Source organism: Pantherophis guttatus, chromosome 1, assembly GCF_059756535.1.
Source record: "Pantherophis guttatus breed Tessera chromosome 1, ASM5975653v1, whole genome shotgun sequence".
NCBI classification, from domain to species: Eukaryota; Metazoa; Chordata; class Lepidosauria; order Squamata; family Colubridae; genus Pantherophis; species Pantherophis guttatus.
The window spans coordinates 83,375,819-83,402,032 of NC_142063.1; the positions used below are offsets into that span (position 1 = coordinate 83,375,819).

Genomic DNA, 26,214 nt, shown 5'->3' on the forward strand with positions numbered 1-26,214 from the left:
GGGCAGAGCTGAACTGGGGCGGTCGGTCGTGTGTCATCAGAGAGAGTGCTGTGTGCCACCTCTGGCACACGTGCCATAGTTTCACCATCACGGCCCTACACTATTTCCGACAGATGGCAATCCAGTCTCTTCTTGAAAGCTTCCAATGAGGAAGCTCCCACAACTTCTGAAGGCAACTTCTGTTCCATTGGTTGATTGTCCCCATTCTCAGAAAACCTTGGGAGAGTCGTTGAGCAAAAACAATTAAAAATGCAAGGGTCCAAAAGGAAATTAATAATGCAATGAGCCGTCCAATTTGGAAAGTAAAACTGTACAAAATGTGTTCAGATTTATTTTATTTTACACAGTTTTGCATTTGTTTGAAAACGAATTAAACTATCTGAAAAAATACTATTAACAAGATGCCTGCATAGAACCATAGTACAAAAGGCAGATGTATCTTTCTTCACAGTAGCATTTTTATTTTACAAATTCCAAACCAGCTGCATTCCTTGCCTTCACTTAGGTCTGCAAACAAGCCTTAAACAGAATTATCAGGAAAGTCCTACTGTCCTGAAATGTACAAGGCGGTACAAGAAGGGAAGGAGCGGGCACTCACAACTGTGTAACCCACCCAGCCTTTTCTTCCGTGGAAGGCTATTGAGGGCCAGGTTTACATTTCGGAGTTTTAAACATATCGAGCTACGCCTCTAGAAACGGGACACCCGATCCCGTCATCGACCCAAGGAACACCGGACGCGGCTCTTGTGGGTGGACTCGGCAACCCCACTTCACAGAAGAGAGAGAGGCTCCGCGGGCCGATGGCGCTCCGCAAAGGCAAAGCGGAGGCGGCTCGGCCAGAAGGGGAAGCCAAGCCAAGCCAGGCCAGGCTTCCAAACGTAGAGCGCAACCGAGCAAGCCAAAAGGGCAATTTTCCCCGCCCGCGTGGGCAAGTTCAGCAAAGCGGGCGGGGTTGGGTTAGTTTTTTTTTTTTTTTCAACCGCCCACTCGTTGCAAAAGGGCTCGCCCGGCCGGGCGTGGGAAGACTGCCTGGCTGGCTGCCGAGGGGCGCTGTGGCGCGGTTTCGTCCCTTGCAGCACAGCCCTCTCAGGCCCGGCGGAGGCGGAAGCGTCTTTCCGTTCGCGCTGCTTCCTTCGCCGCCTCCCCCTTCCCGTCGTCAGTCCGCTTCGGTCGCGGCCTTGGCGTAGCGGCTGGGGAGAAAGCTCGGAGAAGCGAGAGGTAAGCGCGGTGCCCAGTTTTTCTCCTCACACTCTCCCTTTTCCTTCGGGGGGGGGGGGACTCTGACGGGGGAAGGGGGTGGACTCGCCCGCTTGGTGCCTGCCTTAGCGCGCGTGTAAAAAAAATATTTTAAAAAAAACTTGTAAAAAGTGCAAAACTCGTGAGGCTGCTTGTCTCTCCGCCGACGACCTTCCTCTCTTCTGGCGCCCGGTTTCGTTGCTGGTGGTCCCCTTTCCTAGCCCGCGCCTCTGGCTACAGGACTGTCCGAAATGGTTCGTGGGACCCCGAGTGGGTTCAGTGAGGGAGGCTTAGTCGTCTCTGCTGAGCTCTTGTGTCCGGGCTACACCCGTGGCCGTTTGCTTAAATGTCCGCCCGTAACAGCCTACTGCCAAGCTGACTCCACCTATGAGCTTTCCTCGCCACTCGTCGCTTTCTACGTTGGGGAATTACAAGGTAGTAGTGGACTTACCACCACAATTGAGCCCAAAGTTTCTGCCGTTAAGTGAGACAGTTAAGTGAATGTTGTCTCATTTTACCACCTTAAAATAACTTTGAACGGTCGCTAAATGAACTGTTGTAAGTTGAGGACTACCTGTATAGTATGGTGAGAGTTAGAAGTTGGTGCTTTTATTCCCTCCAACTTAGTTTGGAAGCTGCTACTTTGAACTGTGTGTTCTTTACACACTGGAGTTGTTAGTTTTGTATGGAACATTCTGCAATATAGAGGAGAGGTGAAAAATCCAATTTTTCCCAAGTCACATAAAATTGTGAAGAATTTGGGGAGCATGGGTAGAGTTCGCACTCTACCGCTCTAATATTTTATGTTCTATTAATAAATAGAAAATGTGTGTGTTTTCTTTGTGTCTCTTAATAAATAGAACAATTTCTAAAGTTGAAAAGTTAAGAGGTAGAAGTAGGAACAGTGCAACTTCTTTCCTGTTGTCCCTTCCCTTTTCCTGGCCTTTGAGGATTATATGTCCCACTTGTTGTTTGGCAGTTTCTTCATTTGTCTCTCACCCCTTCTTTGGCTGTCTATATATATTTTTCTGTCTGTCTCCTGTATATTTTTGGGTCGTACCTGTAAAAAAATAGCTAGTTTCTTCATCAAAGCAAAAATATGTACCTTGGTAGCAAAAGGAAGTCAGGAATGCTTTCATTTATGTGGCAACCAGGATCTTTTCTGAGATCATATCTGCTTACTACCCCATTTAACAGTGTGTAGTAATAACTATCCTAAATCAAGATCTGGTTTGAAATAAAGGAAGCCAGGACATAAGCCTAACATGGTTGTTTATTAAACACCTCATTACTAATGTTTAGTCCTCAAAGCTTTAAAAGGGTATATTCAGTTTCCTGTGCTGCTGTGGGTGGGCACTTTTGATTATGTTATTTTTTTAAGTATTCAAACCGGAATTCCTTAATATTTTAATTCTGAAATAGCACATTTAATTTTCACTTTGCTTCAGAAAGGCTGCTTTCTTATGTTTAATCATGTGGATTAGGTGGGAATATCTAATGTGCGGGCAAAGTGTTGATTTTGCTACTGGAGAAATTTTAATTAAATTACCTTTTAAAAATTTACAAACTGGTTCTGTTTGTAATTATCATGATGATATTATCACTGCTGCCTGATCTTGCCAGTTAAAAGTTACTAGATATTGAATGCCCTTGCTGGATGTTTCAGGCACGGTGGGACCAGCCTAGTATTACCTTTTTATTTCTTAATAATAATTGTATATCATAGTGAAATAGATAGTTCCTAGTAATTTAAAATCTCTTAATAATTACCATACAACATAAAACATAGTCATAAATAAACACATTAAATAGAAGATCATCTGTTAATCCATCAGAAGAATGTCTTGTAAGCCAGTGCTATAAAAGCTAACATGAATTTACAAGAGACTTGATTAGAACACAAAATTGTTTTCCCCAAAAATGAAGTCATCCTGTAAATGAGGTCCTGGCATACTGTGATAAAACAGTAACAGTAACAGTAAAAAGTGAAATTGAGGTCAGAAGGGTGTCTCCATCAAGCAAAAGATAAAGCTTTTTGAAAGAGTTGCTGATAAATGTAATTTAACTCTGAACAGCACATATTTTAAAGACAATGGATTAGGAGTCTGGCTTTTATGTCATATAATTGCACACAAAGTATGCTTTGTCTGTAGTTGCAAAGACTGAAGAATATATATGGTAGAAACCTGTCTGTTTTGAATAGAACTTGCAAGAAGTATTTCAGGCCTCATAAAAATAGCACCTCTCTGTTAACATTAAAGTAATCCCATATATCTTACTGTATCTCTCAATACCAGATATTATTGCCTTCACATTTATTAACCCCATGTTTTAATAATAATTTATTAAATTTTATGCTGCCCAATTCCAAGCAACTGTGGACAACTCACAACAATTCAATAAATTACATGAAATGAATAGAAGATGTTCTGCACACAGATTGGATGGAATGAAACAGATGTTTAGTTCTATTTGACAGACCACATATTAAGATAAAAGGTTTTTTGTTGTTTTCTAATCAATATATTGAAATAAAGAATGACTATCAAAGGTTACCTGCTCTTTAGGTAAGATTTGAACAGGGGCTTTCCCACTACTGTAATAAACATTTTAAACCTATTTTCTTGATTAATGTAGTTACATTGTTTAGCATAACGAAACCTAGCTTCTGAGTTGGCCTTAAAATGAATATTCTCTTATTATTTAGTGGCTTGGAAGAAAAAGTGTTTTCCCCTCACTCTTTTTGAATAATTCCTCAAGTACTTAAACTAGTTTGCAAAAACAGCTTTTTTGAACCTCTAGTATCAGATACTGCAATGATGACAGATACGTTCCATGCATTGTTCATGTTTAAATGTGACAATGAGCATACTTTGTTCCTTTTTCCACAGTTTCGATTAACAGAAGAATTTGTTGGTATAATTTTTTAGTGTTGAAATTAAAGCAAAGCACATTCCAAAATCATATTGATATTTCACATTAATATAAAGCTAATGTGAATTAGCTTTATATTAAGATATCAAGATGTGAATTCTTAAAACTGCTGTCTGTTTGTTATCAGAAATAGAAATTGGAACTTATGCAACTGGTTCTGTTTTCCTTTTTAACACAAATGGGCTTTCCTTAATTGGCAATGATTTTAAATGGAAACTGAAACTGAATTAAATTACTTTCCAGTATTGTGTATACTGAGGATATGTAACCTAATTCCATACACTATTTCTTCACTATTTTTGAATTGAAAGTAAGAGTTGAAGTATTATAGCTTTTTAATAGGTTTGAGAATTTATTACTATGTAGTATATTCATAGTATAGTAGTAATGAAGCCAACAAAATTCTGCTAAACTACAAATAGTAAGCAATCTCTTAAATCTATCTTCAAGCAAATGTCTTTGAATGACGAAAGTAGCTGTCTGAGATGATGAAACTGGTGGGCATGATAAAAGAAAGATACACATTACATTTCAATCATGTCATTCAAAATACATCCTGTTTTTAGCTCTGATATACAAAGGCAGAGAAAGTGCTATGCAGAAATCTGGATTTAATGGGAAAACCCAATATGGAGCTTTCAGACAGGTTATAATAAATGTTGGTGCCTTGATGGCACAAGGATCAGGAAAAGATATAGCTTTTTGAAACAGTTGCTGATAAATGTAATTTAACTGTCTGTTTTTCCTCTTCAAATCCAGGTTGCCATGTAGTTTTAAAGTTTTCCCAAAGTCAGTCATTAACGACAGATTATTAGAAATAAAGTGTCCCTGAGTATATATTCTCACCAGTAACACATGTGTAACTATGCTGTTAAGTTAAACAGCAAAGATGAAATTTAGATATGTATTCCCCTCACAAATTAGTATACCAGTATATATTAAGCATCATTGAGAGCAACTAATTGCCTTTCACACAATTGCTTTCCTGAGCTTCATTTAGGATCAGACTGCATACCTCAAAACAATATTTTAAAAAGAGGAAGGAAAATATAAACATCTGAAAAATTACAATTTCAGTTTTCATATGTTTATTAATTTTGATTTATAACCTGGGTTTCTTTAATACAACTTAAGGCAGTATGCATAAATGCTTGCTTCTCTTGCTTTTCCTACAACAACCACCCTGTAAAAATGGGTTGGGTTGAAAGAGAAAATGTCTGGCCCTAAACTATCCAGCTGGCTTCCATTTACCAGTTCAGCACCTCTTTTGGGAAGTACAAAGAAGGACTTCTAGGACTAGGAGATGAATACTGCCTTGAGTTGTATAAAATAAACCCAGGTTATAAATCAAAATAATAAATATATGAAAACTGAAATTTTGATCTAGTCCTAATAAACAAAAACTGGGTAAAAGGAGGAAAAAGCATTCAGTGACCAGGTAAATGAAGTTCAGAAATTATATTTTATGAGAAAATTAGCATTCCTAAAGAGAAAATAAAGTGGGTGTAAGAATGTGATATTTCTATTTTCATAGAAAAAACTATGTAGAATTTATAAGAAAAACAGACTTTCTTTTAGTTAAAGTAAAACTAAAATATCCTATTTTGGTAACTTCCATGAATAAAAATAGTTGCATGCAGCTGCATAACTGAAAGCGTAATTGTAGACCAAATGTTTATTGCTGTTTATTTTTCATAGATGGGACTATTTTCTTTTCTCTTCATAATCTCAACTAGCAAACTGTTGCTGTTGTGAAGCAATATGTAGTTCAAAATTAGTAATATTGTTGTATTGAGAAGGTGCATGAAAATAATATACTTTAATGCTAAGTGCTCTAGATATTTTTGGCTAATATTTATTTTACATATAGCTTAGCGATCACAATTGGAATCAAGAATTCCCACTGCTAAGCAAAACACCACAAGAGCATGATGGCCTTACAACCTCAATTCCGCTGAGAACATTAAGCAAATCATTCATGGGCTTTAAGTGAGACATCACATGATTGTAATTTTACTGCCAACTTCTCCATAAACTCTGCTTGTTGGAAACCCATTGTGAAGTACACAAATGATGATCACCTGACTGCGGGGACACTACAATGGTGGTAAATGCAAGGATGGAGCATAAATTTTTCAGCACTGAAAATTTCAAATGGTTGCTAAACAAGCCAGACATTAAGTGTGGTCTACTTGTATATGTATGTATTTATATGTACATAGGTGTGGACACACCTTGAAATATTTTTCAGTTGCATTATGTGAAGCCTTTTAAATTGGTAAAGGCAGGAGATAGGATACACTGACTGTATAATTCTATAGGCAATGTACATAGTAACTTTTTCTGTGACTGTTTCCTAAGTGATATACAGAGATAAGGAAATTTATATTTTCAAAATAGTCCCTATATTTAAAGAATTCTTCATCAGTTGTGGGATATGTTGCTCTTCTGGTCTGGTTCCTGTAGAATAGCTTCACTACTTTTTAGGTAACAATGCAAGTAATTTCACAACATCCCAATTTTTTTAAAGTAAATTTTAAAACTGTTTTAATTCCATTGCCCAGCTTTGGATATAGTGTGCATTAATAACCCCTAAAACAGGCATTATACTTTTATAGTGGGAAATAATTTATTCCGTGGAAAGTATCGTGGGAAATAATTTATTCTGTGGAGAATTCAGAAGAACTAAATACACATTTAGGTAGTAATGGGCAAATAGTTTTTTTATAGTCTTTGTTCCCAGTTCAAACTTTCATGATTTTAAAGAACATAAAGCTGTATATCATCTTTTTCAACATTTTGCATCATGAAGTAAAAGCATAGTTATTAAAAATAACTATTAAATCTTTCAAAAAACAAATACGGCTACTTTCTGTTAGACACTATTCCAAAGTGTCTTGGAATAGATTCAATGAGAAAACATTTTGGGGTTTTCAAGAAGCATAAAATCATTGGCAAAATAAAATGTGTAGCAAAGAAAGATAAAGTTATTTAAAGTCATTGATATCCATAAGTTATAAAAAGAAGATGCAATATCCTGTGGGCATTTTTGTAGAAAGTGTTTGTGAAATTTAATTTTATGTATGATAAAATATAAAGGCATACATGTTTTCTTCATCACTATGTCACAATACGTAAACTTCTTTTCATTATTCCCAATAGTAGCAATAAGACTTATATACCGCTTCACAGTGATTTTACAGCCCTCTCTAAGTGGTTTATACAGTCAGCATATTGCCCCCAACAATCCGGCTCCTCATTTTACTGACCCCAGGATCAAACTGTGGGCAGTTGGCAGGATTGAACTCCTGGCTGTGGACAGGATTAGCCTGCAATACTGCATTCTAATCACTGCCACCACTGCGCCTTATTGCCCCAATAATGGAATAAACAAGTAAATCAGGCTGTCATGTAATTTATAAAATTATGTTTTGCATCTTAAGGAATCTATGCATACACACACACACACACACACACACACACACACACACAAATGTAAGATCATTTAAGATTTGACACTATCTTTCACAAAAACCCAGGTTTATTTGGAAGGCAAGAAATTTCATAATGGAAGCTCTTGGCTGGCCAAATAAAGCACTAATGACTTTATCATCTATATTATCCCTGCTAATTTACTGACAGTTGTTCTGATACCTTCTGCTGCTGATACTGCTCAACAAACAGGGATTGGGGTTTTTGACTTTTATTGCTTTGTAAGAAAAGGACAGAATGAAAAAAAAGGAAAGGAACATAGATCCCATTCCTGGAAGATGAGGTATCTTGGCTGCAACTGAGAATTGTGCATTTTACACAATTTACAATGAGAATTCTTAAATTCTGTTTTTTAAAAAATAAGAGTTAAACAAACCAAAGCTTTGATGATTGAATGGATTGCACCTTTACTGCAAGTTGTGCTTTAAATATTCCATTATATTTCTCTTTTATATTTTTAATAAAGAAATTTTCTGAAATAAGCAAAATCAGATTCGCCAGTTGCGGCCCTTTCTTGATCGGGATTCCCTGTGCACAGTCACTCATGCCCTCGTCACCTCTCGCCTTGACTACTGCAACGCTCTCTACATGGGGCTCCCCTTGAAGAGCACCCGGAGGCTCCAGCTGGTCCAGAACGCAGCAGCGCGGGTAGTGACGGGAGCAGCATGGCGCTCCCATGTAACACCGGTCCTGCGTGAGCTGCACTGGCTCCCGGTGGTCTTCCGGGTGCGCTTCAAGGTGTTGGTTATCACCTTTAAAGCGCTCCATGGCATAGGGCCTAGCTATCTTCGAGACCGCCTGCTGCCACCGATGACCTCCCATCGACCCGTGCGCTCCCACAGAGAGGGCCTCCTCGGGGTGCCATCAGCCAAACAGTGCAGGCTGGTGACCCCCAGGGGGAGGGCCTTCTCTGTGGGGGCACCTACCCTCTGGAATCAATTGCCCCCAGAGATAAGGAGAATCCAAGACCTCAGTGCCTTCCGCCGTGCCCTTAAAACATTCCTTTTCCAGCAAGCCGGGCTGGCCTATTTTTTTAAGTGTTTTTAATTGTTTTGTTTATCGTTTTTAATTAATGGGGCCAAATTTATATATATTTTTAATTGTATTTTAATATTTGTATTTGATGTTTTTACTTGGCTGTTCACCGCCCTGAGTCCTCAGGGAGAAGGGCGGTATACAAATTCAAAATAAAATAAAATAAAATAAAATGTCAGTTTATTTGACAGCTGTCTTTTCAAAATTGATCATGTTTTTGTTAACTAGTTTTTTAGAAGAGAGATGGGAATTTTTCAAAATCTTGCCCCCTCTCTTATTTTTGAGGTATCTTCTGTAGACTAAATGTCATTTCTTTGATATTAACTCTTTATTACATGGAACTCAGAATACTATGATGTGGTTGTTCATTGACAGGCAGAAATGTTTTATCAAATTATTGGAAGCTTTGCTGATGAGAATTTCTATAATAGGAAATAACACTTGGCATACTGTCTTGGGAGGACTATGAACTTTGGGAATACTAGCAAATAATGCAATATCTTAAATTCATCTTTCAAACAAAATACAGCTTTTCACTTAATACCTTTATAAAGTTACTTTTCATGATGTTGAAAAGCAGTTCTATCTTTAATGCCCTTTATTAGTTCTTTAAAATGCACAAGAGCAGAGAGAGGTAATCCCTTATCACCTGAGTTTTTCTTTTTCCGTGATTTCACATACTAATTGTTCCAAGGTGTAAATATATCCTACACTATACAGGTAGTCCTTAACTTATAACAGTTCATTTAGTGACCATATTAAATTACAACAGCACTGAAAAAAGTGACTTATGACAATTTTTCACACTTATAAGCGTTGCAGCACCTCCATGGTCACGGATGAAAATTCAGATGCTTGGCAGCTGACTCATATTTATGACAGTCGCTGTGTCCCAGTGTCGTGTGATCCCCTTTTGTGACCTTCTGTCAATCAAAGTCAATGGGGAAACCAGTTTCACTTAACTGTGTTATTAACTAAACAGCATTTAACAACTGTAACAAGAAAGGTTGTAAAATGAGGCAAAACTCATTTAACAACAGAAATTTTGTGCTCAATTGTGGTTGCAAGTTAAGGACTACCGTTGCATCAATGGAATGATTATTGGTGTACAGAGGACTTTTTAAAAGTTGCCCTGAATTCTGTAAGAGATAAATCCTTTCTACCAAGACTTGGCCAGGCATTCTTGAATTCTTGAATTAAGGCAATGTAAGTACAGCTTAAGCATGTTCTTTCCCTGGGGTGTTCACATCCTGCTTTAAATGTTTAACTGGCAAAATGCCCACTGTCTAGGAAACAGTTTTGTGAAGGGTGTAGCTACTTTGTTCGTTAAAAATTCTGGGGAATTCTGCCAAATTGAACACTCCTTCAGATTGGGCAGAATTGCATTCTTAAACTTCAAATTAAACATATCTGAATAGAAATTGGTCAAACCTTCCACTACATAGGATAGTACATTCTTGTAATGTGTAACAAACATGGAATAGTTTCTACTGTACTTATATAAAGTTCTTGAATAGCTATGGATCTAGCTTTTTTTTTTATCCTATCATAGTAGAATTATATATCCTTACTCTCATAATCCATTCGCATAAATATAAGGGATTTTTTTTATTGGTTTTGATAACATGGTAATGGCAACTTAGATTATAGACAGATAGACAAGTTGATGTGGATGGATGGATGGATAATAGAAATATAATAAAACATGAGTCACAGTGATTGTGAAAGAAATAGGATACGATTGAACTATTAGGATGTACATTTGTTGAGTCGTACATGGACTTGGAACATTCTATCTTCAGCATTACAGTAACCATTTTGCCTCAAATAAGTGACTGGTATTAAATAAGTTGAAGAGGTTTGCTCATATAGAAGTAAATAAGGATTAAATCATAGAAAAAAATAAGAATAAAAAGGAAAGAAGTATAGATTGAGTAGAAATATAGTTGTAGTTGGATGGAATTGGTAAGGTTTCCCAAAATTAAATCTTATAAGTCATTATATAAAGAAATGAAAAGCAATGTATAAAATGATACTTAAACACATTAGAAGCATTAGAAAAGATATGGAGAAGTATAGAATATTCTCCAGTGATGGCTCTTTTGCTCTTGTAGCACTTTCGTGTAAAATTACACTTTTCCTAATATTCCGAAAGGGAATAATGTAATAAACATCTAAGTATGACAAGTTATTCTTTTCTTTTTCATGCCTGTAGGTATCCTGCCACTTCTTAAATTACTATGAGTCTACTACATAGTAACACAAGTTTTGAAATCAATGATCAAGAGAGTGACTGCTGTGCAGCCATGGCCAGTGCTTGCAGTGCTGGGACCAAGGAGGAAAGCTTCACTGCCCCCATCAGCAATGGTACTGGTGGGACACTTTCAAACTCTTTCATGGAGGAAACCCAAGGCTATGATGTGGAGTTTGACCCACCACTGGAAAGTAAATATGAATGCCCTATCTGTTTAATGGCTCTACGGGAAGCAGTACAGACGCCATGTGGACATCGTTTTTGCAAAGCTTGCATTGTCAAATCCATAAGGTAAGACAGTGAGCATGTTGAAAGGAAATCAGTAGTGCTCCAGGTTCAGTATCCTAACAGCATCCTTTTCATTAATTGCTCCATCAGATTTCTTGTGTAATCTTCAAAAAATTAAAATTAAAATTTCTTGTGAGTGCAAATGAATGGTATCAAAGGAAAGATTACTGTGAATCACCTGAGAGAAATTCATACAGTCTGCTTTTAAGGCCTTTTTGTCTTATCCGTTTCCAAAATTATTTATAATTCAACAAATCATTGCAAGGTCAGAATTGTTTTTAATCATTCAGTTGTGGTCATTCATGACACAGTTTGTGTTCTCTATGTATGATTGGTTTGATGCTTGATTGATTTTAAACTGTGATATGCTGATATAAAGTAGACCTTTGTTACTGTTAGAGAGCTGTGATAAATATCAATAAGTAAAATACAGTATTGCACAATAATTTATTGATGGATTGATTCAGTTAAATTTGTTATAGCTGCTGCCCTAGTAGACTTAGTGTCTAACAGAATCAAAAAACAATTTAAAACAGTTTAAAAAAACCCACAGCAGTTCAAATTAGAACAATCATCTTAATAATAAAGAATCACCCCTGAATAACCAGGAGACCACAGCACTGTATTCTTTCATTTCCCATTTCTGTCCTAAGAATCAATATAGTATCAAGCAAGTGGCCAATTCCTCAGACTCTGTTAATCTTATTTAAGTGCAAAATATGTACCTATATTCAGGTCTTAATAGTAATCGTTGAGTTATGACAGTCAGCTGGTGATTGCCCCACATAAGGGAAGAAGTTTTAAAACTGAGCCATTGAAATCTTGAATAAATGGCGTGGCATTTTATTTCTTTGAATAAATGACTTGCATATGATACATAACTATCACTTGGCCTTATGGATAAAAATGAAGAGTAGCACTTGATAGCAGTTTTGGATAAGAAAATGCAGTGTAATGATTTCAGTAAATCTTTATTTTTTATAATGTATTAATCTCATTCCTCCACCTACACTGCTTTGTCTCCATTATTATGAAAGTTATTTTGCTTAAAAACCAAGGCAGCTTCCCAGTATTTTGTGTTTTTATGTTAAATAAAGGTTGAAATATATAGTAAACGTAGACTATGAATGGAAGTTAAAATTACAATGTCCATTTTTAATTGGAAGTTGGATTGCTGTTATGAGAATTGTGATCAAGCAATTGGCCTCTACTGCATTATAAATTATGTTAGTGTGACAGAGGTTGTAGGAACTCAAGTCCTCAATACTTTTCTCCATTATTTTAGTACTAGAATCATGGGCCTTAGCTTTTATTCCACTGAAAAAAAATTAAATCATTTTAAAACCTTCCCATGAAGTTCAACACCTATAATGACTGAGTTTTAAATATAAGCTTCCCTTTTCCCTTCCTCAAATAAACATTTCTTGATTTTCATAATGTCTGAATTTATTAGACAAATGTCTAAAAAATTAAACCTTTTTTTTGGTTCAGTTATATTTTAATTGTTTACAATCTATTTAAAAATAATAGTATAGCAGTGTGAATCCCACATATACGTATATCCATCCATTTAGCACTAGAAACTCAGTATGTTAAATTCTGACTTAAAAAGTCCAGACCTTAGATATATGGACATATCCAGGAACTCTCTTTCAGCATCAAACCACAAATTCCGGTTTCTCCACTGATTCTGATTCTGTATGTTCTGTTTTAAATATTTTAAAAAATGAAAATGAAACAGATATATTGTCTAAGAAATAAATACACCACGTTACATGTCGTAAATATATGAAATGAATATGTTTATATCTTGTGTTAGCCATACATATACACACAGAGAGAGTGGAAGTGTATATTTTGCGACCTGGATAAATGGAAGCAAAAAGAAAAAAAAATCTGGAATATTACTTTTCCTTGACTCCCTTCCCAGCTGCAATCTCTATTCCCACCACTCCTAAGGTATTTCAATTAATCTGCTATGAGCTGTAAAAGATGATGTAGTTAGAGGAAGACATTTGCAGACTGTGGCTGTGAGGAGGGGCAATCAAGCAGGAATAAAAATGACTTCCAGTTCATGTGAGACACTTTTGAACCAAAGCTGATTGTTTGCAGAAATGTGAAGAACCATATTATAGCCAAATGCTATTTGGTATTAATACATACAGCTACATACAAACATACACACACATACCAGTATATGCACACAAGCATGCATAGATGCATACATTTATATTGTTTCTTTTTGACAGAGATGCAGGTCATAAATGTCCAATAGACAATGAAATCTTACTAGAAAATCAACTCTTCCCTGATAACTTTGCAAAACGTGAAATCCTCTCACTGACAGTGAAATGTCCCAACAAAGGCTGCAGTCAAAAGATGGAGCTAAGGCACTTAGAGGTAAGTTTTAATGTGTATTTTGTTTTAAGAATTAAAGTTCAGTTCTATATCATTCTGATCAGTATATTTAGGATTTATAAAAAGAGATACTTAGGATAGGCAAAGCAACAACTCTTGAAAGAAATGGATAAAAGGGATATTTCTGTTAGAATAAGTTACAGATAGTCCTCAGTTACAGTGTTAATTGGGCTGGAATTGCTATAGCTTAGCAACAATCCTAAAGTGCAATGTCACAAAATTGCATTGCTTAGTGACAGCAATTCTGACACTCTCAGTTGCTGCTGTTAAGCAAATCACTACGGGTGAGGTCCTCATGGTTTGCACCTTCCTGTTAGCTCCTCCATTGACTTTGCTGAGTCAGCAAAGAAGTTGGAAACCAAGAACCACCTGTAATAACATTAAGAGTCTTCTGAAGGCCATGCCCTTAGGAGTACTTCATAAATGGATTTCAGCTGCTCACTTACGAGTGTTATCTCTGACTGCAGCAGGTCATAATATTTGTTACATTTTAAGTTTACTATTGATTTTGTAATACAGGTTGATTTTAAATGAAAAAAAAATAGATTGTGGGTCACAAAGTATGACAATATTTCAGGGGTGAAATGCTCCGGGTTCGGACTGGATCGTCTAATCCAGTAGTGATGGAGGCGGATGGTTCAGAGAATCGGTAGCAAAAATCCCTGCGCGCCCCCCCCCCCCATGCCCAGCTAAGCCGCACAATCATCAGAGGCTTTTTTTTAACTTTTAAAAGCATTTTTTCTACAACCTCTTCGGCCAAAAAAATGCTTTTAAAAGTAAAAAAAAAAGCATCTGATGATCGCGCGGCTCAGCTGGGATGTCAAAGGCTTTTAAAAGCATTTTTTCAACAACCTCTTCAGAGGTTGTAGAAAAAATGCTTTCAAAGGGCTCTGATGATCCCAGCTGACTTGCCTGATCTGCAGAGGCTTTTTTTCTTCTAAATGCATCTGACTATCAGGCAACTCAGCATGGATCGTCAGAGGCATTTAAAAGAAAAAAAGCCTCTCCCGATCAGGCAACTCAGCTGGGATCGTCAGAGCCTTTTGAAAGCATTTTTAAACCTCTTTGTCGAAGAGGTTGTAGAAAAAATGGTTTTAAAAGTAAAAAAAAAAAAAGCATCTGATGATCGCGCAGCTCAGCTGGGATGTCAAAGGCTTTTAAAAGCATTTTTTCAACAACGTCTTCAGAGGTTGTAGAAAAAATGCTTTCAAAAGGCTCTGATGATCCCAGCTGAGTTGCCTGATATGCAGAGGCTTTTTTTCTTCTAAAGGCATTTCTTCTAAATGCCTCTGACTATCAGGCATGGATCGTCAGAGGCATTTAAAAGAAAAAAAGCCTCTCCCGATCAGGCAACTCAGCTGGGATCGTCAGAGCCTTTTAAAAGCATTTTTAAACCTCTTTGTCGAAGAGGTAAAAAAAATGGTTTTAAAAGTTAAAAAAAAATTGGCCACGCCCACCCAGTCACATTACCCCCCCTTCCCACCAAGCCACGCCCACAGAACCGGTAGTAACAAATTTTAGATTTCACCACTGCAATATTTCTATAACACCATTGAGAAAAACCATATGAAACCATCTGTCTATTTTTGCTTTTATAGTTGTTAAAGCTATAGTTAGTTACCAGTAATGTTTTTGTCCGCTAATATTATAATTATGGTTAAACGCTATATTCAGGAATTATGTAAAAAATTAGTAGAACTTTGGTTTGATTTGGTTTGGTTTTTGGTGACTGTTCTTCTAATGGCTTTTCCCCAGGATCATGAGCTACATTGTGGATTCGCATCAGAAAAATGTTCTCAATGTCAAGGGATTTTCCAGAAGAACCAGTTGCAAGAACATATTAAGCTAGAATGTCCACGGCGGCAAATTGCTTGTCCAAATTGTGCCATGTGTATGCCTTATGAAGAAAAAAAGGTATGTTGCAAAACAGAACTGTTTTTATATTTATACTAATTTAATAAGCTTATTTTAATAATGGATTTATTATTATTATTATTATTATTATTATTATTATTATTATTATTATTATTATTATTATTATTATTATTATTTTTGCTTTAATTTATATGCCGCCCTTCTCCGGAGACTCAGGCGCTTACAATGCGTTAAGCAATAGCCTTCATACTTTTGTATATTTATACAAAGTCAGCTTATTGCCCCCACAATCTGGGTCCTCATTTTACCTACCTTTGAAAGGATGGAAGGCTGAGTCAACCTTGAGCCTGGTGAGATTTGAACTTGCAGTAATTGCAAGCAGCAGATGTTAATAACAGTGCATTAGTCCACTGTACTACAGGCTCTGTTCTAAAGTTTCTTTCTGTTGTCTCATATAAAATGGTATATTCCATAAAATGGAGTATCCTATTCCTCAGTCCACTGAGGTAATAACATCTTTCTGTGGAAATGATCCTTCTTCAGTTCTGCCTGGTCATTATCTTAATCTAGATGAGAACAATGAAAACTCTTTCTAGATAATATTGGATGTAGACCAGTATTTATTGGTGTCAGAGCAGAAAGTGGTATACGGCTTTTTTTTCCTTCTGTTCAATCATGTCCTAAATGATTTGAACAAAATGTTTGTGTTACACTTACTTTTAAAATAACTGTAAAAGTAGTCCTTTACGACCAGTCGCTTAGTGACCATTCAAACTTACAATAGATCTTCCTAGAGCTACTTACAACCTGGTTCTGAAGTTCTGACAGGAGGGCACTGCTACAATCACAAATGACATGACAGGCTCTCAACAACAGACTTGTATTTAAGGCTGTTTGCCGCATCTCGTCATGTGACTACTATGTTTTATGATGTTTTTGCTGAAAACTGGCATTTTTGGTTTTCAGCAAAAAACACCATTATGAACACTGGGTTTGCTTTACAACCGGTGTACTCCAGTGGTGGGTTTCAACAGTGTTACAACCAGTTTGCTTCACGCTTTGCATGCACTTCGCCCGAACCGGTAGAAACCACCCCTGGCGACTGCCAGCTTTGCTTAATGACAAAAAAAGTCATGTGGGTGACCCATTTTTATGATCATCACAACTTACCATTGTAATGGGCAGGCTTCATTATGGCTATAAGTCAATGGCTATATACATACCGTAATTGTACATAAACTATACTCATTCCTCATCTGAATATTCTGCTGTAGATTCTGTAGAAGTTACTTTTTTGTCAAATGTCTCAATGCAGCTGTACACAACCATAGCAGTAGAGAAAAAAGTTTGAGAGCCTTACCAGCAGCATTGACATGAGTTACACCAAGGGAAACCACCTTCCTGTTCTCATGGTGTTTATTGGGCTAACGAATCTCCACACCATTCTGCTACTAGTTCACCTGTTTTCACATCAGTGTTTTGATAAACACAGTTTCTATTTCCATGGGATTTTTCAAGAAGGTAACTCCCATGGAAAACAAAATTTGAATGTACATGCCTACATACATGAGTTGAGAAAAAGGATAATAGTTCTGCCCTAGAAGCATGGCTTTATAAAATGCTCTCAATCCCTCTGACTTCATCTGAGTGGGTACCCTCTATTAATTCAAAATTCTTATTCTGGGAGAAAGGCAGACAATCTTATTTCACAATCTTCTGCAATTATGAGAGAGAAGTTGTATCCTAGATTGTAAAATATCCAATAATCGTAATTATGAATCATTCCCTTTCCATGACAACTAATTTTATTTTATTTTTTTGCTTTCACTAAAATAAAGGTTCATGATGAAATATGCCTTTTGGCAAATGTCTTCTGTACATATTGTAATACAGCGCTAATCAGAGAACAGGTAAGGGACATATTTTGTTTGCTTTTTATTTATTACTTTGCTCAAAGCCTTAATAGCACAAATTGCTAAGTCATAGTTCTGATTATCACTATTACTATTAATAGTAATATCATTACTATTATTCTTCTCAGCTTTTCTATTACCTATTCCTTTAACATCTTATGACTATCACCTTGTTGTTTGTAACTTACGATTTAAGTTGATTGCTTTTATTTAGTATCTTATGACTGAGTGTTGTATCTTATGATTCGTGATGATTGTATTTTATGATCATTATCATGATTTATCACTTGTTCTTCATACGTACATTCAGAGCTTATGCATGGGAGACAAATTCCTTGTGTGTCCAATTGTGCTTGGCGAATAAAGAATTCTATTCTATAAAGAATTCTTTCATTCATCATGAAGCATAAAGGGTTAGTGTGAATTGTTACATAGAGTTAAATGCCAGGGAGGAACATTATCTTGTGTTTTGTCCTACCTGATTTTAGATCTATATTATAATTAGATTCAAAAGACTTTTGTGTGTGTGTTTGTATGTACAGGCAGAAATATCTTGGGACCTGAGTATCTGAAAGTTTTTTATCAATGGGATACCATTGATCTGAAGAAAATTTGTTTTCCATTGTTTTCCAATAACAGATCTGGCAGCCAATTTAAATAGAAATTGAATCAGTTTTTTTTATGTACCACTCATATTGTAGGCAACGTAAAACAGAATAGATAATAATATAATCCTAGGTTTCATTTTATGATGATGTTTGCAAAGCTTGTCAGTTTTATCAAAACTTTGGCTAATTGAATCTTGTTATCCAAAAGAAAAATACATAACTAAATAAATTTAGTATAAAATTAAATTAAATTTATAAAAATAAATTAAATAATTTATTTAAACTTTTGCCAATACCATCTAAAAGTATTACATTTAATATAATGTAATTTCAGTGGAGTATAATGCTACTGATGAATTACGTTTACAGTAATAGTGGCAATGTTTTTGAATCTGTTATTTTATTTGATGCCTGGAAAATGATCTGAACTTGAGTGTAAACATTTAGACAATATATGTCAAATTTGCTATGAATTTTCAACTTTTTTCACTATCAAGAATATTAATTTAATAAATTCTGTTTTGTTATAAATGATACATATGTACTTTTCAGTGTAGGATTTCTGGAAACTACAGATCATTCTTTTTTCTTTTTATAGCTGCCTAATCATTATGATAATGACTGCCCTATTGCTCCAGTACCATGTACTTTTAGTGCATTTGGATGTCTCGAAAAGGTAATTTAAATTAGTTTTATATATGTATATGCTTGCTGATTTTAGAAGAATATTTATCAAACAGTATTGTAATTAATGTAAAATGTATAAAGATTGATCCCACTATGATCATTTAGTTAGCCCTGAGACAAAGAAAATTTAGGCTGCATGCTCCTACAAATCACACACGGCCTTTTTGCAATTTATTTATTTATTTATTGGTTCGATTTATATGCCGCCCTTCTCCGGACACTCAGGGCGGCTTACAATGCGTTAAGCAATAGCCTTCATACTTTTGTATATACCTGCTTAGTAGGGCTTTCTGCCCCCCCAAGTGGTGTTCTTTTTTATACAAAGTCAGCTTATTGCCCCCACAATCCGGGTCCTCATTTTACCTACCTCGAAAGGATGGAAGACTGAGTCAACCTTGAGTCTGGTGAGATTTGAACTTGCAATAATTGCAGGCAGCTGGTGTTACTTAACAGCACTTTAGTCTGCTGCGCCACCAAGGCTCGTACCAAGGCAATGCTTTAGAAGGCCTCAGAAGCATTGTGATAAGGCAGTCCGTGATTTGAAGACTTGCATAAGGGCATCTTACCAGCTTTTGGGAGGACTCAGAAGCATCATGAGAAGCATTGCACAATTTGGAGAAGACCAAATACAGTAGTCTTGGGAAGAAGTCATGGCACAACAATCAGCTGCCTTGCATAGGACTACGCATACCTCATCAACAGAGGAAGAAGAAGGCTGGGGCTGAAATAGAGCCTTGGAGGGGGGAAAATCTTTGTTTATTCAGGTGTATATGATTGTCAAAATGTAGCCCATTTTTCAATCCAGGCTCTAGGGTAGAAAAAGTCTGTCTTTCCTGAAAATCAGTTCAGAATTAATTTTGATTTTTCCGTGGAATGAGTTAATTCTGTAATTGCTAATGTGAAAGTAATTAGCTTTCATTTAGTGGGATTTCAATTTAGTGTCTGCTAAGGCTTTTTAGTTTCTTTCCAACCAATATAGTAGTTTTTTGTTCTGAATTATTAATTTCTTCTCTTGCAATAATTCTTTGTAGATAAAATTTGCAGGATGAAATAGATTCCATGTAGAGGGGAGGAAAAGGAACTTTCCAATGAGGCTGTAAAATACAGTACCTTGAACTGCTGAATAATGGATAGCACATACAGAATTTAAATCTCATATTTATTTCAGAAGAACAAGCTTGTCATTCTGGCTTTATATGACTTTCCACAGCTGGGAGACTTCCAAATAACATTAGACTATGACGTCCAAAATTCTAACCAGGATTCTAACTAGCCACTGGTGATTAGGAATTGTAGCTCAACGCATTCTGGAGGGCTTCTGGTTGAAGTTTAAACTATTCCAAAGTTAAAGTATATACTAATGTAAAAATAAAGCCAAGTAATTAATATAATATAAATAATAATCTCTATATATTTGATCTGTGTGTATGTGGTCTCAGTTTGCTAATTTATTGGAGTGGAAATTTGTAATTATTCTAAAATGGGGATTAACTAATAAATTCCAGAAAATGTTGGTAAATCAATTCTGTAGAATATCAACATGACTTTTTAAAGAAAAAGGAGTAACAGCAAAAATATTTTTACACAGTTAAGCAAAATATTTCAGTATATGAAAAATAAAGTACTTTAACAATGTAGATCTGTAAAAATGAAAATAAAATATTTCAGTAAGTTTTTATAATTTTGCAGATTTTTTAAAGTACATAAATGTTTTTCGGCTTCCCATCTTAAACTGCTGTTTTGTAATCTTTATATATTCATGTGAGAATGTTTATTCAAATGTTCTTTTCAAAGGAAAAGAGTATATGCTGATTATGTTCTTCCTGTACTTAAATAAGAAAAAAATTCATTTCAGTCTTCATATTTTCTAATCTATTTGCCCGACCATTAATGTTAAAAAGTTATTGTTAGCATGTGAAGGGTTACATTCTTGACAAATATAAATTTTAAAAACAAAGTTCTAAAAATATTGTTTACATACAAAATGACATAGTTCGAATATTACATTAATGATCATTAATACTGATGCTATTTTAAGTATATGAAAATATTTTGTTTTACACCTGAGTATTTTCATAGACCTGATCTGCTTCTGACCATTTGAAATCCCTACAATATTAATAGTTCGGTTCTGTTCAGTTTATCCTTCTTTGTTTCAGCTAATATAAAGCAATAAAGCTACTTCTTTTTTAATGCAGCATTTTCCTTTCGCCATTAAGACTTAGTCCTTGATTTTACTCAAAAGAAATAGAGTTGTATTTACTTTTGTCTAATTGCAGATGAAGAGAAATGATTTGGCGCGCCACATGCAAGAATTTACTCAGGTTCATATGAGAATGATGGCTCAGACTCTTCGGAGCATCAGTGTTACTACTCCAACTTCCATGAATTTTTCTGGAACTTTACCCTTTGACCCATCACTCTTCTCTCAAGGCATGCCACCCTCGTGTGAGTGTAGCCCAGAGGTCCAGAACTTCAAGGAGACTATTCAGCAACTGGAAGGTCGCTTGGTAAGGCAAGATCACCAAATTAGAGAACTCATTGCAAAAATGGAGACACAACACTCCCAGATGGGAGATCTCAAACGCACCATCCGAACTCTAGAGGAAAAAATGGCTGACATTGAAGCCCAACAATGTAATGGTATTTTCCTGTGGAAAATTGAAAATTTCAGTGCATACCTGAAAGCCCAGGAGGAAGAAAGACCCGTTGTGATCCATAGTCCAGGTTTCTACACAGGGAAACCAGGATATAAACTTTGCTTGCGTCTGCATATCCAGTTACCAAGCGCTCAACGTTGTGCTAACTACATTTCTCTTTTTGTTCATACCATGCAAGGGGACTATGACAGTCATCTCCCTTGGCCTTTCCAAGGCACCATACGTCTATCAATTTTGGATCAGTCTGAAGGATCTCCAAGACACAACCATGAAGAAGTAATGGATACCAAGCCTGAGTTGCTAGCCTTCCAACGTCCTATGGTCCATCGCAACCCAAAGGGTTTTGGATATGTAACTTTTATGCAGTTGCAAGCCCTAAAACAAAGAACATACATAAAAGATGATATTCTCTTGGTACGCTGTGAAGTTTTAACACGTTTGGACTTAACCAGTCTCCGAAGAGAAGGTTTTCAGCCTCGTAGTACAGATGGAACATCATAGCCTATTGTCCAGTCTTGATTGTTATGTAATTATGAAAACCAAGCTTGGTTTTAATAAAACCAAACTTATTTTAAACCCTTGAGGGGAGCAGCAAATGAAGCTCCTGTTTCAAAAAGAAAAAAGTCACAATGTTAACCCGAGGTAGCAAAATTCTGGTAGTGTCACTTCTTCCTCCTTAGGAATCAAAAGGCAGCAGTAATAAATAAATACACATTTTATGCCTTTTTTTGCTACATGAAAAATCTTTCACCTATAGCAGCTGCTTTTTCTATCTTTTTATATGAAGAATCTGCAGAACTGTAAATGAAGGGTGAGATTCATAAAAATCAAGATCTTGAAGCAGAAGTTAGACTGTCAGTCTGGAAAAATAGTATGCTTTTCAGGAAAGGGGAAATCGTTCTTCTGTCATAAGACAAAATATATATCTAGTGTACTCTGTTGTTCCTTTTGGTGAGCTAGATAACTGACTATTATCAGTAGCTGACGTGTGCTAAAAATTGTAATTAAAACAGAGCCACTTACTGTACAGTCAGGAGTGGGCCAAATTCTATTGTTATTTATCATAAGAAGGTTGACAGCTAAAGCTATAAACGTTGTATTTGTATCTCAGAAGTTATATTATGAAATATGTCTACATAAGAGGCAAATAGAAAGTGGGATATCTCAGGGTTCTGTCTTGGGCCCAGAATTCTTGAACATTTTTATAAATTACTTGGAGAAAAGGATGGAAGGGAAACTTACCAAATTTGCAAATAGCACAAAGCTATCAGATGACATGCTCAAGGTTCGAAATGTTTCATTATGCTTGAACAATTGGACTTTATGCAAGTAAATACTATTCAGTGGCAAAAAAAAAAAGTCAGGTTCTGCACCTAGGTGGAAAAAAATCAGATGCACAGGTAGAAGATAGACAGTAACTGGCTCAGCCATAGTACTTGTGAAAAAGATCTCCTGAAAAAGATCTAGTAGACCACAGATTAAGCATGAGCCAGGGAAGAATGCAGAAGAGAACAATAAAGATGGTAAAAGTCTTGGAAGGTAATTCTTATGAAGAACTCTTTCAAAAACTGGATTTGTTTAGCCTAAGTAAGAGAAGGGTAATAGGAGACATGATATCAGTGATAGCAGTCTTCCAGTGCTTGAAAGGCTGTTGCAGTGAAGAAGGTATGAATTTGTTCTGCCTAATGCCTAAATGTAGGACAAAAGCAAATGGTGTATTTCCCAGAACCATTGGTACTCCTTGAGTGGAGATTTTTAAGCTAAAGTTGGACAACCACTTGCCTTGGATTATCTGAGGATTCCTACCCTGGGAGGGAAGACTTGGATTATAAAGCCTCCAAGCTACCTTCCAATGGATTCCAAAGAATTCCTATGATTTCATGAATTGAGTATATAAGCTAATAAATTAGGTCTAAATTGTGAGGCAGACATACACACACACACACATAGTTTGTGACTTAAGACTCATCCTCAGGTACCACAGTTGCACCTCTCCTGCAGTCACATGATTGCAATTCAAATGCTTTGCATCTGTTTCATATTTAGTGTCTTGTGGTTATGTGTCTGCAATTTGTGATCTTCCCAGCTGGCTTCTGACAGGCAAAGTCAATTGAGAAAGCTGGATTCATTTTAATGACCACATGATTCACTTAACAGCAGTAAAAATGGCGGCAAAATCTGATCATGTGATAACTTAACTTAGTATCGCTTAGTATCTGAAGTTCTGGTCCCAGTTGTGGTCGTAAATCAAGGACTACCTGTATAAAATGCATAATTGCTCAATGCTCTACCATGAAAGCGAGAAAGTCAATAGTCATATTTTGGTAGATTTGGTATTAATTACAACTTCATTCTTGTTTTTTGCCTTCCCAGAGAATTTAGCATTAATCCATTCTCAACTACTGTTAACATAATGACAAATTAGATTTGATGTATCTAAAAGCTCACTGCAGATGTCTTCTGGAGAAGCTTAATGAGGCATCAACCTGATTGCCTCAGGACATCTTTGCCCTGATGAAATCTTGAGATATCCTTGAGATTTCCATGTTACTATGTCATTTGCACTGCTTAATCCTATCATTTGCCCTGTTGCATTTTTTTTTTTTTTTTGCATTTATGATGATAAGTTTTAACTGTGATTCTGCTACAAATGTTAGACATGTTTCATTTTTACCTGGAAACACTGTTGCAATCTGTTAGGCTTAAAGGAAATTCCCCTTCTTTTAAAGGTGATTTGGGATAGGCATAGATGCTCGCATTCTGCAGTGTTTTCAGTTTATTTTGCTGACATGTTCAGCATAGGTTTTACAATTCTCAAGAATGTTAAGGTTTTTTTTATCCAGTTTCAGATTGGCTGATCTGAGCAAAGCTATAACATTTTTGACCACAACAATCTGTATAGCAATGTGATACTTTGGTGCATAAACATGCTATTAGTGCTACTGTGTTTCCCTGAAAATAAGACCCTGTCTTACATTTTTTTTGAACCCTGAAATAAGCGTTGGCCTTATTGCCATGTGCTCAAAATCCCGATTGGGCTTATTATCAAGGATGTCTTATTTTGGGGAAAACAGGGTAATTGTAAAAGTTATTACCTTGTGTACAGAAGTCTCTGACTAAAATTGGTGTTGACAAGATCATTTTGGTGGAAGTGCTCTTGATAATACCCGTGTGCCATGAGAGCAAAAATGTGGAGTCACGCCCAAAATTAACTAAAGGATGAATATGTGGCTTTGATGCATGAAAGAAAAATAATCACTTTGAAAAAAAAAATACTGATATAACTAGTACTGGTGGCAACATATGACAGTAAACCTGTTGCTCCATGAGAACATAATCTTTCTTTACAATTTTATAAGAATAATCAGAGTATGTTCCCTGCCTTCCAAACAAATAAAAGCTACACAGCAATGAAGCAATCACAGAAAAACTCAGATTTTGAGTTGATCTCTCAGATTTTGAGGGCACCTGTGAGAACCCTGCCTGTGAAAAGGCACAAATGAGGACAAAGCTTATTTAAACCAAACATTTCCCAGCATTTGGGAGTGAGATAAAGTATTACTTGGTGCTGTAATGTGAGTAAGAGAGTGTTAAAGTTACCTATTCTGCATTTTTATAGAAGAGAATCTTTCTTGGAAGCAAAAAGTTACATTACCATTTCTAAACTCCCACCCCACACAGGCCCTGAAAATGTGCATTATTTCAAATAATTGCTTGTCTATTCAGAATACAAACTTTTATAAATACTGATTTGTACCGTATAATTATCTAGTCTCATGCTTTTTTATGAAAAAGAACAGTATAGATTATTCTTTATTTAAACTTGATCTAATTGTAGGGATGTCATTTTTGATGATGTAGAAACTCTTAGTGTGATATATTTCATTTACTTATCCAAAAGTACATGTCACTCATTGGAATTTATTTCTAACTATCTTTTAGTAAGCTAAGAAGAAGAATGCTGGCATCTTTAGATATTTTTATATACAAAAGTATTATGTATTACAATGTATCAATTTACTGCATATTTACAATGCTATTTTGACAAAAAATCCCAATTTTCCAGGGTACAGGTTATGAATAGTAATTTATTGTAATAAGCATTAACCTTTAAGGAATCATATTCCATTTCGTAAATAAACTATTAAGTAGCATATCCTGACTTTGTCAGTTGCTCTTTCAAATTGTCATAAATCAAATCCTTCTCTGATAAAATAAAGGTAGCAGCTAATTACTATATGTAGATTTATTTCAGCTTCAGGTAGTCTTATGGACAACTGTTAAGTCAACCCGAATAGACTTTCAGATAATGAAAATAGTCTCATCTTTTATTTGTGCAGTCTCATCTTTTATTTAAAAATGGTTTAATACGTATCAAGATTCCTATTTAAAATATCTACTTTTTGTCTATTAATTAAATTAATTTTATTTTCCATCACTTGCAATATTTTAGCTTTTGTTTTATCCGGTTTTTTAATTCAAAACTATGAGTCCTAATTTTGGAATTAATTGCAGATGGACATTAATAAGATCTAATCCATATCTTATATTTTATTTTTAATTACCTGGTTTTTAGCTTCCTTACTACCAGCTACCCATCCCTTTTCATTGTATATATTGTGCTTATCTGTGTAGTATGCTACTGTTTTTAATTCAGTGTTTTATATTCTGCCATATAGTGGGAATAGGACAGGGGGGGGGGGAAATTAGCTGGATGCACTTTTTCAATATAACAAATTTCATTAAAAGGCATAAGCTTTCATAAACTATAGGTCAATAGTTCATATGCATGGAATGGAAGAGAGGTAACTCAT

At 35.8% G+C, this 26,214-nt stretch overlaps 1 protein-coding gene across 1 annotated transcript; it reads left to right on the top strand.

Moving 5' to 3' along the window:
• Positions 1 to 746: 746 nt before the first annotated feature.
• Positions 747 to 25,556, top strand: TRAF6 (TNF receptor associated factor 6). The gene is made up of 7 exons (XM_034417389.3): positions 747 to 1,218; positions 10,913 to 11,242; positions 13,489 to 13,639; positions 15,413 to 15,571; positions 17,371 to 17,442; positions 18,652 to 18,729; positions 21,020 to 25,556. Exons 2-7 carry the CDS (start codon positions 10,938 to 10,940, stop codon positions 21,899 to 21,901), a joined length of 1,647 nt encoding a protein of 548 aa, XP_034273280.1. The 5' UTR covers positions 747 to 1,218; positions 10,913 to 10,937; the 3' UTR covers positions 21,902 to 25,556.
• Positions 25,557 to 26,214: the final 658 nt, after the last annotated feature.